This window comes from Saccopteryx bilineata, chromosome 1 (genome assembly GCF_036850765.1).
Source record: "Saccopteryx bilineata isolate mSacBil1 chromosome 1, mSacBil1_pri_phased_curated, whole genome shotgun sequence".
Classification (NCBI taxonomy): domain Eukaryota; kingdom Metazoa; phylum Chordata; class Mammalia; order Chiroptera; family Emballonuridae; genus Saccopteryx; species Saccopteryx bilineata.
In genome coordinates, this window is record NC_089490.1 from 225,851,659 (window position 1) to 225,867,812 (window position 16,154).

Here is a 16,154-nt window from a genome sequence, read left to right on the forward strand (position 1 = left end):
AAAAAAAGTAAAAAATAAATAAATTCCTCCTTTCACTTTCCTCTTTGCCAAAATTTTATGTCATTAGAACTTGCAGGCCATCTTTGGATTTAAGAGTTTGTAAATGACACAAAACTTTAAATTAAAAATCCTTTAGTGTCTAACAAAAATCAATATAAAGATTTAAAATAAAAAGACCAACTAGAAAAAAGCATTTTTACACATTTAATAGATAATGGGATTAGGTGACGTCATGGAAATGGCGCCGTGAGCAGCGTGTCCGACAGATCTCCCCAAAATCACAACAAATTTATCAACTAGAAACAGAAAAATTTATCCTCGGAGCATTCCGGAATTCCACACAAACTGAAAGCGAAAGGACTGTTATCACTTGAATCTGAGAGACGAGAGTGTGGAGGAAGCTACCGCAGGGACGTTCATTCAAGCCGCGGAGGGAGTGCGCCTGTGTGCTATCAACAAGACCACCCCCTCAGATGCCAATAAGAAAGAGGAAATCGAATATTATGGATACAAAAGAAAGAGAGGTAACACAAACAGATGTGGAAAAATCTATGGAGAAAAGACTTAACATATTGGAAGCCTTGGAGCTAAATGACAGAGAATTTAAAATAGAAATCTTAAAAATACTCAGAGATATACAAGAAAACACAGAAAGGCAATTTAGGGAGATCAGAAAACAACTCAATGAACACAAAGAATATATTACCAAGGAAATTGAAACTATAAAAACAAATCAAACAGAAATGAAAAACTCAATTCACGAGCTGAAAAACGAGGTAACAAGCTTAGCTAACAGAATAGCCCAGACTGAAGATAGGATTAGTGAAATAGGAGACAAACAACTTGAGGCACAACAGAGAGAAGAAGAAAGAGACTCAAAAATAATAAAAAACGAGAAAGCCCTACAGGAATTGTCTGACTCCATCAGAAAGAATAACATAAGAATAATAGGTATATCAGAGGGAGAAGAGAAAGAAAATGGAATGGAGAATATACTCAAACAAATAATAGACGAGAACTTCCCAAGCCTGTGGAAAGAACTAAAGCCTCAAATTCAAGAAGCAAACAGAACACCGAGTTTTCTTAACCCCAACAAACCCACTCCAAGGCACATCATAATAAAGATGACACAAACCAATGACAAAGAAAAAATTCTCAAGGCAGCCAGGGAAAAGAAGAGTACAACATATAAAGGAAGGCCTATTAGATTATCATCAGATTTCTCAGCAGAAACTCTACAAGCTAGAAGAGAGTGGACCCCAATATTTAAAGCCCTGAAAGAGAGGAATACTATACCCATCAAAGCTATCCTTCAAATACGAAGGAGATATAAAAACATTCACAAATACAGAAAAGATGAGAGAATTTATCAGCAGAAAGCCCCCACTCCAGGAAATACTAAAGGGGGTTTCCAACCAGATTCAAAGAACAAAAGAAAACAACACCACAAGTAACAGCTCCACCAAGAACACAATAAAACCAAACTTAAATGGTGACAACAAAGGAAAAAAAGGGGGGAGAGGATGGAGATTAACAGTAGCGAAGGACGATGAAGTGCAGAAATACTCATAAGATAGGGTACTACAATGAATATGGTAGGTACCCTTTTCATTACTTAATGGTAACCACCCTTGAAAAAACCACCACAAAAACACTTAACTTAAAAAAGGTAGCAACAGAGGAAAGAAGTGTAGAACACAAACAAACAAAAACAAATGATAGACAAACAAAAGAGAAGAATCAAACAAGATACAAAACTAACAGAAAGAAATTTATAAAATGGCAGTAGGGAACCCACAAGTGTCAATAATTACACTAAATGTAAATGGATTAAACTTACCAATAAAAAGACACAGAGTAGCAGAATGGATTAAAAAAGAAAATCCAACTATATGCTGCCTACAAGAAACACATCTAAGCAACAAGGATAAAAACAAATTCAAAGTGAAAGGCTGGAAAACAATACTCCAAGCAAACACCCAAAAAAAAGCAAGTGTAGCAATACTCATATCTAATAATGCTGACTACAAGACAGAAAAAGTACTCAGAGACAAAAATGGTCATTTCATAATGATTAAGGGGAAGTTGAATCAAGAAGACATAACAATCCTTAATATATATGCACCAAACCAAGGAGCACCAAAATATATAAGACAGCTACTTATTGACCTTAAAACAAAAACTAACAAAAATACAATCATACTTGGAGACCACAATACACCGCTGACGGCTCTAGATCGGTTATCCAAACAGAGAATCAATAAAGATATAGTGGCCTTAAACGAAATACTAGAACACCTGGATATGATAGACATCTACAGGACACTTCATCCCAAAGCGACAGAGTATACATTTTTCTCCAGTGTACATGGAACATTCTCAAGAATTGACCATATGTTAGGCCACAAAGACAACATCAGCAAATTCAGAAAAATCGAAGTTGTACCAAGCATATTTTCTGATCATAAAGCCTTGAAACTAGAATTCAACTGCAAAAAAGAGGGGGAAAAACCCACAAAAATGTGGAAACTAAACAACATACTTCTAAAAAATGAATGGGTCAAAGAAGAAATAAGCGCAGAGATCAAAACATATATACAGACAAATGAAAATGAAAATACGACATATCAGAATCTCTGGGATGCAGCAAAAGCAGTAATAAGAGGAAAGTTCATATCACTTCAGGCCTACATGAACAAACAAGAGAGAGCCGAAGTAAACCACTTAACTTCACACCTTAAGGAACTAGAAAAAGAAGAACAAAGACAACCCAAAACCAGCCGAAGAAAGGAGATAATAAAAATCAGAGCAGAAATAAATGAAATAGAGAACAGAAAAACTATAGAAAAAATCAATAAAACAAGGAGCTGGTTCTTTGAAAAGATCAACAAAATTGACAAACCCTTGGCAAGACTCACCAAGGAAAAAAGGCACAGGACTCAAATAAATAAAATCCAAAATGAAAGAGGAGAGATCACCACAGACATCATAGATATACAAAGAATTATTGTAGAATACTATGAAAAATTATATGCCACCAAATACAACAATCTAGAAGAAATGGATAAATTCCTAGAACAATACAACCTTCCTAGACTGAGTCATGAAGAAGCAGAAAGCCTAAACAGACCAATCAGCAGGGAGGAAATAGAAAAAACTATTAAAAACCTCCCCAAAAATAAAAGTCCAGGCCCAGACGGTTATACTAGTGAATTCTATCAAACATTCAAAGAAGATTTGGTTCCTATTCTACTCAAAGTCTTCCAAAAAATTGAAGAAGAAGCAATACTTCCAAACACATTTTATGAGGCCAACATAACCCTCATACCAAAACCTGGCAAGGATGGCACAAAGAAAGAAAACTACAGACCAATATATCTAATGAATACAGATGCTAAAATACTAAACAAAATACTAGCAAATCGAATACAACAACATATTAAAAAAATAATACATCATGATCAAGTGGGATTCATCCCAGAATCTCAAGGATGGTTCAACATATGCAAAACGGTTAACGTAATACACCATATCAACAAAACAAAGAACAAAAACCACATGATCTTATCAATAGATGCAGAAAAGGCTTTCGATAAAATACAACACAATTTTATGTTTAAGACTCTCAACAAAATGGGTATAGAAGGAAAATATCTCAACATGATAAAGGCCATATATGATAAACCATCAGCCAACATCATATTAAACGGCATAAAACTGAGGACTTTCTACCTTAAATCAGGAACAAGACAGGGTTGTCCACTCTCTCCACTCTTATTTAACATGGTGCTAGAAGTTCTGGCCAGAGCAATCAGACAAGACAAAGAAATAAAAGGCATCCATATCGGAAAAGAAGAAGTAAAGGTATCACTTTTTGCTGATGATATGATCCTATACATCGAAAACCCGAAGGACTCCACAAAAAGATTATTAGAAACAATAAACCAATACAGTAAGGTCGCAGGATACAAAATTAACATACAAAAGTCCATAGCCTTTCTATATGCCAACAATGAAATATTAGAAAACGAACTCAAAAAAATAATCCCCTTCACGATTGCAACAAAAAAAATAAAATACCTAGGAATAAACATAACAAAGAATGTAAAGGACCTATATAATGAAAATTACAAAGCATTGTTAAGGGAAATCGAAAAAGATACAATGAGATGGAAAAATATTCCTTGTTCTTGAATAGGAAGAATAAATATAATCAAAATGGCCATATTACCCAAAGCAATATACAAATTTAATGCAATTCCCATCAAAATTCCTATGAGATTTTTTAAAGAAATGGAACAAAAAATCATCAGATTTATATGGAACTATAAAAAACCCTGAATAGGCAAAGCAATCCTAAGGAAAAAGAATGAAGCTGGGGGCATTACAATACCTGACTTTAAACTATATTATAGGGCCATGATAATCAAAACAGCATGGTATTGGCAGAAAAATAGACACTCAGACCAATGGAACAGAATAGAAAGCCCAGAAATAAAACCACATATATATGGTCAAATAATCTTTGATAAAGGGGCCAACAAGACACAATGGAGAAAAGAAAGCCTCTTCAACAAATGGTGGTGGGAAAACTGGAAAGCCACATGCAAAAGAATGAAACTCGACTACAGCCTGTCCCCGTGTACTAAAATTAATTCAAAATGGATCAAAGACCTAAATATAAGACCTGAAACAATAAAGTACATAGAAGAAGACATAGGTACTAAAATCATGGACCTGGGTTTTAAAGAACATTTTATGAACTTGACTCCAATGGCAAGAGAAGTGAAGGCAAAGATAAATGAATGGGACTACATCAGAATAAAAAGTTTTTGCTCAGCAAGAGAAACTGATATCAAAATAAACAGACAGCCAACTAAATGGGAAATGATATTTTCAAACAACAGCTCAGATAAGGGCCTAATATCCAAAATTTACAAAGAACTCATAAAACTCAACAACAAACAAACAAACAATCCAATAAAAAAATGGGAAGAGGACATGAACAGACACTTCTCCCAAGAAGAGATACAAATGGCCAACAGATATATGAAAAGATGCTCAGCTTCATTAGTTATTAGAGAAATGCAAATCAAAACTACAATGAGATACCACCTCACCCCTGTTAGATTAGCTATTATCAACAAGACGGGTAATAGCAAATGTTGGAGAGGCTGTGGAGAAAAAGGAACCCTCATTCACTGTTGGTGGGAATATAAAGTAGTACAACCATTATGGAGGAAAGTATGGTGGTTCTTCAAAAAACTGCAAATAGAACTACCTTATGACCCAGCAATCCCTCTACTGGGTATATACCCCAAAACCTCAGAAACACTGATACGTAAAGACACATGTAGCCCCATGTTCATTGCAGCACTGTTCACAGTGGCCAAGACATGGAAACAACCAAAAAGCCCTTCAATAGAAGACTGGATAAAGAAGATGTGGCACATATACACTATGGAATACTACTCAGCCATAAGAAATGATGACATCAGATCATTTACAGCAAAATGGTGGGATCTTGATAACATTATACAGAGTGAAATAAGTAAATCAGAAAAAAACAAGAACTACATGATTCCATACATTGGTGGAACATAAAAACGAGACTAAGAGACATGGACAAGAGTGTGGTGGTTACCAGGGGTGGGGGTAGGGAGGACATGGGAGGGAGGGAGGGAGAGAGTTAGGGGGAGGGGGAGGGGCACAGAGAACTAGATAGAGGGTGGCGGAGGACAATCTGACTTTGGGCGAGGGGTATGCAACATAATTTAATGACAAAATAACCTAGACATGTTTTCTTTGAATATATGTACCCTTATTTATTAATGTCATCCCATTACCATTAATAAAAATTTATTAAAAAAAAAAAAGATAATGGGATTAGTATCCCTAATATACAATGACTGCTTATAAAACAAAATGAAAAGCTTTTTACCTGTCAGTTGACAAAGAGGAATGGGAAAATACACACTTTCCCCCAATCACCAGTGTATGAAAGCATAAACAATCTTCATTGGAGAAAACAAATGAAATATTAATAATAATCTGTGCCTTCCTTAACCTGGCAAGTCCTTCCTTAACCCGGCAAGTCTATGTTTAGGATTCTACTTAATAGAAACACTGCCACAGAATGTGCAAAGATATGTACATATAATATTGCCTGACCAGGCTGAGGCGCAGAGGACCCAGGTTTGAAACCCCCACATCGCTGGCTTGAGTGCGGGCTCATCGGCTTAAATGTGGGCTCACCAGCTTGAGCATAGGGTCGATGGCTTGAGTGTGGGATCATAGACATGACCCCATGGTTGTTGGCTTGAGCCCAAATTCACTGGCTTGAGCAAGGGGTCACTCGCTCTGAGGAACCCCCCACCCTGCCCATCAAGGCACATTATGAGAAAGCAGTCAATGAATAACTAAGATGCCGCAAGGAAGAATTGATGCTTTTCATCTCTCCCCCTTTCTGTCCCTATCTGTCCCTGTCTCTGTCACACACACAAAAAATATCGACTTCAGGAATGAAAGAACAAAATGAAAATAGTGATCAGCCTAAATGTTCAATAGTTAAGCATGTCACAGAACATCTATACTATTATAACCATTAAAAAGGACAAAGTTAATCTAAACCAGGGGTCCTCAAACTTTTTACACAGGGGGCCAGTTCACTGTCCCTCAGACCGTTGGAGGGCCGGACTATAAAAAAAACTATGAATAAATCCCTATGCACACTGCACATATCTTATTTTAAAGTAAAAAAAACCAAAAACAAAACAGGAACAAATACAATATTTAAAATAAAGACCAAGTAAATTTAAATCAACAAACTGACCAGTATTTCAATAGGAACTAGGGCTCCTCTCACTGACCACCAATGAAAGAGGTGCCCCTTCCGGAAGTGCGGTGGGGGCTGGATAGATGGACTCAGGGGGCCGCATGTGGCCCGTGGGCCGTAGTTTGAGGACCCCTGATCTAAACTAATGACAAGGAAAAATGTCGAAGATATTAGGTGGAAAAAAATTATTTTGATAATAATTGGTAATAATTTATATCACTGAGCTTTTAACATTTAAAGCTCTTAATATTTTATAGATAAGCAGATGTACAGCCTGGTCTTATACACAATAAGTGCAGACCTGGGTTATGAACCCAACCACTCTGGTTCAAGCACCTCTTCTCTGGCTACCAAACTTACACCTCACACCTCCCCTTTCAACATATGGGGGGAAATATACATAGAAAAAAATTTCAGAAAAAAGACACTTTAAGTTATTGACAGTAGATTCTTTAAATAGGGTTATGGGAATTTTTATTTTACATGTCAGACTATTTTCTCTTGGTTATTTTACAATAAACACACTACATTCCTAACTGGGGGGAGGGAGGTGGAAACAGGTCTATTCAAGCCTGTTCTAAGTAAGCCCTATTTGCAATGATGAGCAGAAGGGTATAATAAAGAGCATGTGCTCTACTGTCAGAGAGCACCAACACCACAACATAGTAGTATGGCCCAACTAAAATGCTTGGACAAGTTCTGGACATAGGCAGCCCACCTGGGAATTCACCAAGGAAAATGTATCTTCCTCATCTCGGTATAGCCAGGCACTGATAGGAAGCACTCAAAAAGCAATTTGGATTAAAAAGGAAAAAAAAAATTAATTCCATATATTTGTTAATTTCCCTGGAGTAAATTCAGCCATTTGTTGACTGATTTTTCTCCTTCTTCTTTTTTTGAGAGAAACAGGCAGAGGAAGGGAGGGAGATGAGAAGCATCAATTTGTAATTGCATCATTTTAGTTGTTTATTGATTGCTTCTGATATGTACCTTGACTGAGGGTGGGGGAGGCCCCAAGCCAGTGACCTTGGGGTTTTGAACCTGGGACCTCAGCTTTCCTGGTCAATGTTCTATCCACTGTGCCAAAACAGGTCAGGCTATGATTATTTTCTAATAATAAAAAGCCAATCTTGGTCTTAAATGATCACAAACAGAATATAAAGGAAGTTGCCCTGTATAGACACGAGTCCCAGAAGATCAAGAAACAGGTATGCAGTCTGGTAATCTACTTTGCTCTTCTTTGATGTAATGAAGGAAAGTATGTCCACAAAAACTACTGTAAGATTTCCACTGTTAGGATCATGCAGTGCCTTATAATCAACCCACTGTTGTGATAGCTGATAACACCTCCAGACACCAAACACACCAGCAATAAAAGGTTGAGAGAATAAAAATCTAGATAATAGATTCCTTTGTTCTAAGACTAGAACTCTTTATTCAGAACACTAAAATGAAATAATTCTAGAGTCAAAATAGTACATTTACTGTTACCTGTTTGACTTGAAGAGGTGCAGGTTTCAACTGATACTTCGTCTGAAACTGGTACCTTGGACTTTGGGGCGAGAGTTTGCCTTTAGAAACAGAAAAAAAATCCTTTAGAGCATGAGACAATCACATCTATGCTAACATGCTTTAACTCTACTCCTTCTCCTACTTGTCACTTTGCTGATGAAAACCAACGATTAGATAAATTAATATTAGGCAAGTTCATTTTGAATAGCACTATAAAATTTACAGGTGAAGTTAGAAACAAGTATTACTATATTTGTTTTTCCCATTTTCTAAATATTTTCTTTGCTGGCAATATGGTATGGCCTTAAACTACAAGTACTTGTACAATAATTTTTAAATGTTGGCCAGTATAAATTACACTTATGCCTGTGGCCACACTTTCTAATAAGTCTATCAAATATTATGGACTATTTCCTATCTCCTCAGAAGCAGGCTCAGTATTTTACTAATGGTAAAAAGCATGATAAATGACTGAGAACGAAGCCCCGGCCCTGGCCGGTTGGCTCAGCGGTAGAGCGTCGGCCTGGCGTGCGGGGGACCCGGGTTCGATTCCCGGCCAGGGCACATAGGAGAAGCGCCCATTTGCTTCTCCACTCCCACCCCCTCCTTCCTCTCTGTCTCTCTCTTCCCCTCCTGCAGCCAAGGCTCCATTGGAGCAAAGATGGCCCGGGCGCTGGGGATGGCTCCTTGGCCTCTGCCCCAGACGCTAGAGTGGCTCTGGTCGCGGCAGAGCGACGCCCCGGAGGGGCACAGCATCGCCCCCTGGTGGGCAGAGCCGGGTGGATCCTGGTCGGGCGCATGCGGGAGTCTGTCTCACTGTCTCTCCCCGTTTCCAGCTTCAGAAAATACAAAAATAAATAAATAATAAAAAAAAAGAAAAAGAAAAAAAAGAGAACGGAGCCCCATGGGACCTGACTAATCCACACCCTAAGTTAAGTTCTGGAAATACGCTGATAAGAGTCCTTCCTGTTCTAAGCTGGCCTTTCCCCAAAATCCATCTAAACCACACTGATTTTTAAAAATGGGAAATAAAGTTCAAGAAAAAGCATGTATATAGACTATAAACAACTTAAAGATACATCTGTAAATCTCAATCACCATGTATAGTAAGAAGAACCAACAACTTAGTTTATATTTACAAAGGAACTAGCTTGCCCAGACAGAGAATATCCAACCTAGTTTATCACCGATGACCACAAAGTTTTCTGTCCCGTAACTGTTAAAAGTATCCATCAAACCCATTGCAAGAAATGTTTTTATTAAATTAAAAAAATAAAAATAAAAAGCCTGACCAGGTGGTGGTGCAGTGATAGAGCATTGGACTTGGACGCCAAGGACCTGGGTTCGAAACCCTGAGGTCACCAGCTTGAGCGCAGGCTCATCTGGTTTGAGCAAGGTTCACCAGTCCTGAGCCCAAGATTGCTGGCTTGAGCAAGGGGTCACTCGGTCTACTGAAGCCCCCCCCCCCCCCCCCCGTCAAGGCACATATGAGAAAGCAGTCAATGAACAACTAAGGTGTTGCAATGAAGAACTGATACCTCTCCCTGCCTGCCTGCCTGTCCCTTGATCTCTGTCACCAAAAAAGAAAAACACAAAAAAAACCCAGAAACCTGTATAATTAATGTTACTGTCACCCCAATAAATTTAATTTAAAAAAAAGGAAAAAAAAAACCCAGAATAAATCAACATGGATAATTCTTTCATATTATTTTCTCCCACTTTTTCCAAGAAAGCCTGGCAAAGATTCCAGCTAATTAGGATCTCTCACAAAAGAAGCGTATGATTTAGTTTACTGAATGAGAGGTGACTACTATGATACTGATTTCTGTGAGTGGTTTATGAAGTCACTCTCAGGATTTATAAAGTAAACCATTTACAATGTCTTAAAAGATATTTTATGTGGGTTAAGCTTAGTAAATTATTCTTACTATTACTTAATTGAAGCTGCCAACGTTTTTGGTATCCTCTATAATGGTGTTACTGTCATTAATAATGCTGATGTGAAACATATCCAGTCTTGCAATTTGTGTCAAAGGTGAAATTAATTACTCCACTGATTACTAGTTCAACTAATTTTCAACATAGGAAGTGGTGTACTGATTTATATTTTAACAAAAGCTGCTTATTTTGTTGTGGACCACAAACTGGAAACGCATCAATCGGCCAGACCATGCTTTAGTAGTGCTGCCCTACATCACCTAATATAGCTCCTAAATGTGCAAGTGATAAACGAATCAGGAGGGGGCATAACAGTTCAAGTCATCAATCAGTTTAAAAACTGACAACTTTGCTCGAGTCTTTTATCAATCAAACTGCCTCTGAGCCATTTCCCTACACTCCACCTTGGTGCTGAATATAGGAAACACACCTGATCATCCTGAAACCACTGAAAATGGAAGGGCATGGAGGACTGAATGGCTGTGACACTTTAGGTCTTCAACAAAAGGACCTAATTCAATCAATCAAGTATATTTTTGTATATTCAGGAAATGTTTAGTATCACTCTAAGATTTGATAATAATGACTAAATAAGCCCATAATTGTATAAATGAACTTCTTTCATAACAGAAAACATTACCCAATATGAAAATGTCAAAGATCTAAGTAAGAGCCAATTTATGCATAGACTATTTTACTACTGGGTTACAGTTTCATTAAACATTATCAACATTTCAAATGATCTCTATAACACTTACCCTTCGTGGGTTGATGGTACATGCAAAGATGCTTCAGGCCCCTGACTTGGGCTCATGTGATTGAACACTGGAAGCGCCTCCTCTGCAGCAAAGAGCTCCTTCGTCTCTGCTTCTTCTAAAGTGCCTGCAAACCATACAGTGAAGAATATTTATTATAACTACTTATGTTAAATGTTTAGCAAATACTCATGGTCTTGGAGTACCGCTTTTTAACGAGTTGTCAGGTCTGCTTTTTTTGTTTTGGTTCACTCCCTTGACATTAGACTGCCAACAGTTCCTTCTAAATCTTGAGTCTAGCCCAAGACAACCCCCCTTTACTCTACCACTTCTCACTTTTGGCATAACAGGCACTGCTACACATATTTTACATGTATCAAATCACTTAAACCTTGAAATTCCAAGTGATAGTACAATTAGCCCCATTTTCAAGATGAAAAAATAAGTGTGACCAGAGATAGAGCATTGGACTGGGACACAGAGGGCCCAGGTTCGAAGCCCTGAGGTCACTAGCTTGAGCACAGGCTCATCTGGCTTTAAAACGGGCTCGACAGATTGAGTGCAAGGTCACAGACTTGAGCATGGGATCATAGACATGACCCCAAGGTCACTGGCTCAGCTGAAGCCCCGGGGTCAAGGCACATATGAGAAAGCAATCGAAGAACAATTAAGGTGCCACAACCATGAATTGATGCGTATCTCTCTCTCTTCCTGTTTCTGTCCCTAACTGTCCCTCTCTGTCATTAAAAAAAAAAAAAAAAAAGGTGAAAAAACAAACACAGTTATACTGCCTATCTCAGGTCACAAATCTAGTTAAATAGCTCAGCAGATTCAAATCTAGCATATTTTGCTCTAAAATTTGTCTTATATAACCCCCCCAAACAATAAAAATATCTATTTGAGACTGCCTAATCATTTTAGGAATATCAAAGATACTGCCATGAAAATCTTCACCTAATAGTTACCATTTAAATATTTTAGTGGAACACAGAACATGAAAAGATTAATGTAAAATTCTAGATATACACTGTTTATGAAAATAGTCCTGCCTGACCAGACAGTGGTACAGTGGAGAGAGCACAAACCAGGGACACTGAGGACCCAGATTCAAAACCCTGAGGTCTCTGGCTTAAGCGTGAAATCACAGACATGACCCCAAGGTCGCTGGCTCAGTGGGAGCCCACCAGTCAAGGCACATATGAGAAACAATCAATGAATAACTAAGTGTTATGTAAAAAGGAAAAAAAAAGGAATTGTCCTAAATTCTTAGAGCAATTTAATAATACTTATGTTTATGAAATAAAGACATTGTAGCCCAAACTTCACTTGACTCACACTTTAAGAAACCTTATCAGCTAAGGCAGAAAATATTTCCCAAAAGAAACCACTATGACCCAGATTTTCATGAAAGTATTTGGCTTGACAGATTTAAAGTTAGTAATCACCTTTAAATAAGCTTAACACTGTGCAAGGGTAAAAAACAAAAATGAAGTGTTCTGGCCCACTAACCCTACTCTTGCCCCTTCCCGGTTATCCCCTAATCCTTTTTATGTTCCCTACCACAGTGGTTTTCAACCAATGATTAGACTGTAATCTTCACACAACATCAGGGTGGTTAACTCTTTTGTGGACCAGCATGAAATTTCTGGCTGACTGGCAGTTGAAAACCACTGCCGGAGCATACCATTTATCCGACTACGTTGTAAGTGCCTGTTTGTTTACATAGTCCACTGGACTCAATTATACGTGAGCAGGTAGCGTGTCCACTTTACATACCTCAATACCTAGCACACCTTGAACGTACATTAGGGACTTAAAAATTTCTTGATAGATGAATATAAAAACAATAAATTCATGGGCCTTTGTACATTAATTTGGATTGTCCAGTGATTATTTTGGAGGTGGGGTTGGAAAGTAGGATAAACTTCCTGGCTTCAGAGTGGTTTTTTAGAAAAGCTAAATAAATTAAAAATTGTAATAGTAATCTTATCTAAATCAGTATTATTTCTCATAGCTATAAAAAGGCCTTAAATAACAATGATAGTTGACAGTCTTCCTTAAACATTACTCTTCTTTTCCAAATAAAAAAAGAGAACATACATATGTTCTTCTCCTTTCATATTTCACACCTACTTGTAAGTGGAAAGAATAAGATGTGTGTATTGAAACAGATAATTACTTAATCACAATGCTTTTCTTATGGTGAAAAACATTCTCTTATAAATAAATAAGGAACATCAATGGCCCTTTTTAATACTTGGAAATGAGCTCTTACCCAATTGTTTCTCTAGGTCTAGAGGAGTTACTTTGGATTCAAACACATCTTTATCACTGTCCTTCCCTTTTTCAGTTAAATTAGTAATCAGTTCAGTGAAAGAGCTCGCTGGCTTAGAGGCCATGAAAACATATTCAAACTCTCCTGGTGACTGTGCATCCTGATACTCCACTGATCCAGTTGAAACATTGCTATTTTCTTTGTTCAAATCCAGGTTCTCCAAACTTTGTGAAGATGTATTCTGCGACCTCATATCCATTTCTGGATGGTCCATTGCAGGGCTATTCAGGCAAAACGGTGTCTTATATTTGTTCTTCAGCCATTCAGTTTCTCCCGGAAGTCCACACTTATAGAAAGGGACGCTGGTAAATACTTTTGTTTTGCCATCCTCTGCAGCCTGTTAAAGAAAAGGTTTTAAAAAAATTTTACTAGAAAGTCACAGTCAAGTCTAAGCTGTCCATCCCAATTATACCTACCCTTTCCATGTTCAATATTTCCCCAGATTCTCTTCTCAGAATTCATGTATTCTAAATTCAATCTATTCACATACACAATTATGGAGGTGGGGGTGGAGACTAGGATAAACTTCCTGGTTTATGTTTCCCTAATAAATAAATCAGTATTTTCAAGACTGACCAATAATCAAATGGGTTCCTATTAACCCACAGTGGAGCTCTGAAGATATACCTTCCTAAAAGGACAACCAATTAGGAACTTAGTAAGAAAAACAAAAACAATATAGGTTAAAAAACAAACAGCCCTGGCCGGTTGGCTCAGCGGTAGAGCATCGGCCTAGCGTGCGGAGGACCCAGGTTCGATTCCCGGCCAGGGCACACAGGAGAAGCGCCCATTTGCTTCTCCAACCCTCCGCCGCGCCTTCCTCTCTGTCTCTCTCGTCCCCTCCCGCAGCCAAGGCTCCATTGGAGCAAAGATGGCCCGGGCGCTGGGGATGGCTCTGTGGCCTCTGCCCCAGGTGCTAGAGTGGCTCTGGTCGCAACATGGTGACGCCCAGGATGGGCAGAGCATCGCCCCCTGGTGGGCAGAGCGTCGCCCCTGTTGGGCGTGCCGGGTGGATCCCGGTCGGGCGCATGCAGGAGTCTGTCTGACTGTCTCTCCCTGTTTCCAGCTTCAGAAAAATGAAAAAAAACAAAAACAAAAACCAAACAAAAAAATTCATCAACTAAAAATCAGGCGATTATATGCCCAATTTTGATACCGAATAGTTATCTATAAACAACTCACTTGGTGTTTCTGAGCCCTACTTTCTTCACCTGTAAATGATGGGTTTGGCGTAGTCAATATCCTAGTTTCTTTCCAAACTAATCCAGTATTTCCCATCTGTCAGACTGTATATAAAATTCTATAGTAACATGATTTAAATTGATTATCTAACTTCTTACTTGTAGGAGCTAATATAGTTTTAAGTCTTTTTTTGTCTTAAATATATCAAACTTACTCCAGCAATCCATTTTGTGGTCATGCCTTCTTCCATGAATGAAATTCTAGTTTCTTTAAGTCGTAGAGGAGGAGTAAGAGACCCTCTAGGTGACTGAGAGGGAGACGCTAAAGGTGTTGATCGAAGACCAGACCTTAGGATGGACTGAGGAGTGAACTCTGCAAATCCAGAGGAAGTAACTGACATGGCCAAGGTTTTAGCTTTCTATGACAAAGAGTAAATGTAAATAGCCATTAGTGTTTACAAAAGGCACATACATAAGGACAGACAGGATCAACTGAGTCAATGGTGGCTGTATTCTCAACTCCAATAAAACCAATCAATACAAAGTTTTATTACAGATTATTAGAAAATATAAAATTCTATTCAGAGCATTCTATATCTAAGACTACAAAACATAAAAGTGTATTATCCATAATCATTCTAAAGGTCTTGCTTATGTTCCCAATTTAAAGTCAACTTAAAAATAAACTGTGATGAACTGTATGTACATAGCTTAATTATAGCAATCTAATCTAAATGAGACTAATGTTTTAGAATCTAACAGTACCTAAATTCCTTATAATAAATCCTCAGAGAATTTTTATAATAAAAATAATTAGGATTTATTATAAAAATAATTAGCATAGAAACTATTTAGTAAAAACAATCCCCTCACTTAACTTCTTCTCTAAAGGACTAATAAATTATCCATTAAATTATTGAATCTGTTACAAGGTTACATTGATGTTTTTCCTAGACTGTTTTTGGAAGCAAGTATAAAATTATCCTGATTTAATTTCATTTTAACCTACCTGCAGACAATATAAAACTTGATTTTTTTGTTAAAAGAAAAAAATGTTTGAAATGCTGTATTGCATATTAAATGAGGATCAAAACCTTACTAACCTTCTTAACTTTTTAAAATAACTTTTTTAAGATGAGAATTTACTAAAATACATTTATTAATAACTTGAAAAATAAATTCCCTGGCTCACTACAAATGCTGGGTATCCAGAAACAATTTAAAACATTTTTAAAAGGAAAGAAGATTCTGGGATTATATCTAGAACATTGGACAAGGAGCTCCAGGACAACATATGTAGAAACATTTGGACAATATGAAGGTAAAAGACCACTGTTATTGGTCAATATAAATTTGGTTTTGTAGTTTCTCTGTTAATAATTTGTTAGAGAATGGAGGCAATTTAAAGACAAATTATCTGTTAATAGGAAAGTAACAGTTTATAATTGCACTGAAAGTCAAAATTAAAATAAATAAGCCTAAGAACTAAAAAAAAAGCATTTGATAAAGGAACAGCAAAATGATATCAGAAATAAAATTTAAAAAAGAAAAAAGCAAACCCAAGAATGTGAAAACATTTTTTGAAGGATACAGGCCAA

At 37.3% G+C, this 16,154-nt stretch overlaps 1 protein-coding gene across 2 annotated transcripts in view; it reads right to left on the reverse strand.

Annotated features, from left to right (window-relative positions):
• AHCTF1 (AT-hook containing transcription factor 1) overlaps positions 1 to 16,154 on the reverse strand; it is an 86,507-nt gene that overhangs the window by 12,646 nt on the left and 57,707 nt on the right. For both annotated transcript variants that reach the window (XM_066236975.1, XM_066236967.1), the window contains exons 28-31: positions 14,772 to 14,975; positions 13,316 to 13,712; positions 11,044 to 11,167; positions 8,327 to 8,406 (exon numbers count right to left, since the gene is read on the reverse strand). In XM_066236975.1, coding sequence (XP_066093072.1) covers positions 8,327 to 8,406; positions 11,044 to 11,167; positions 13,316 to 13,712; positions 14,772 to 14,975 — 805 coding nt within the window. The remainder of the gene's footprint in view (positions 1 to 8,326; positions 8,407 to 11,043; positions 11,168 to 13,315; positions 13,713 to 14,771; positions 14,976 to 16,154) is intronic.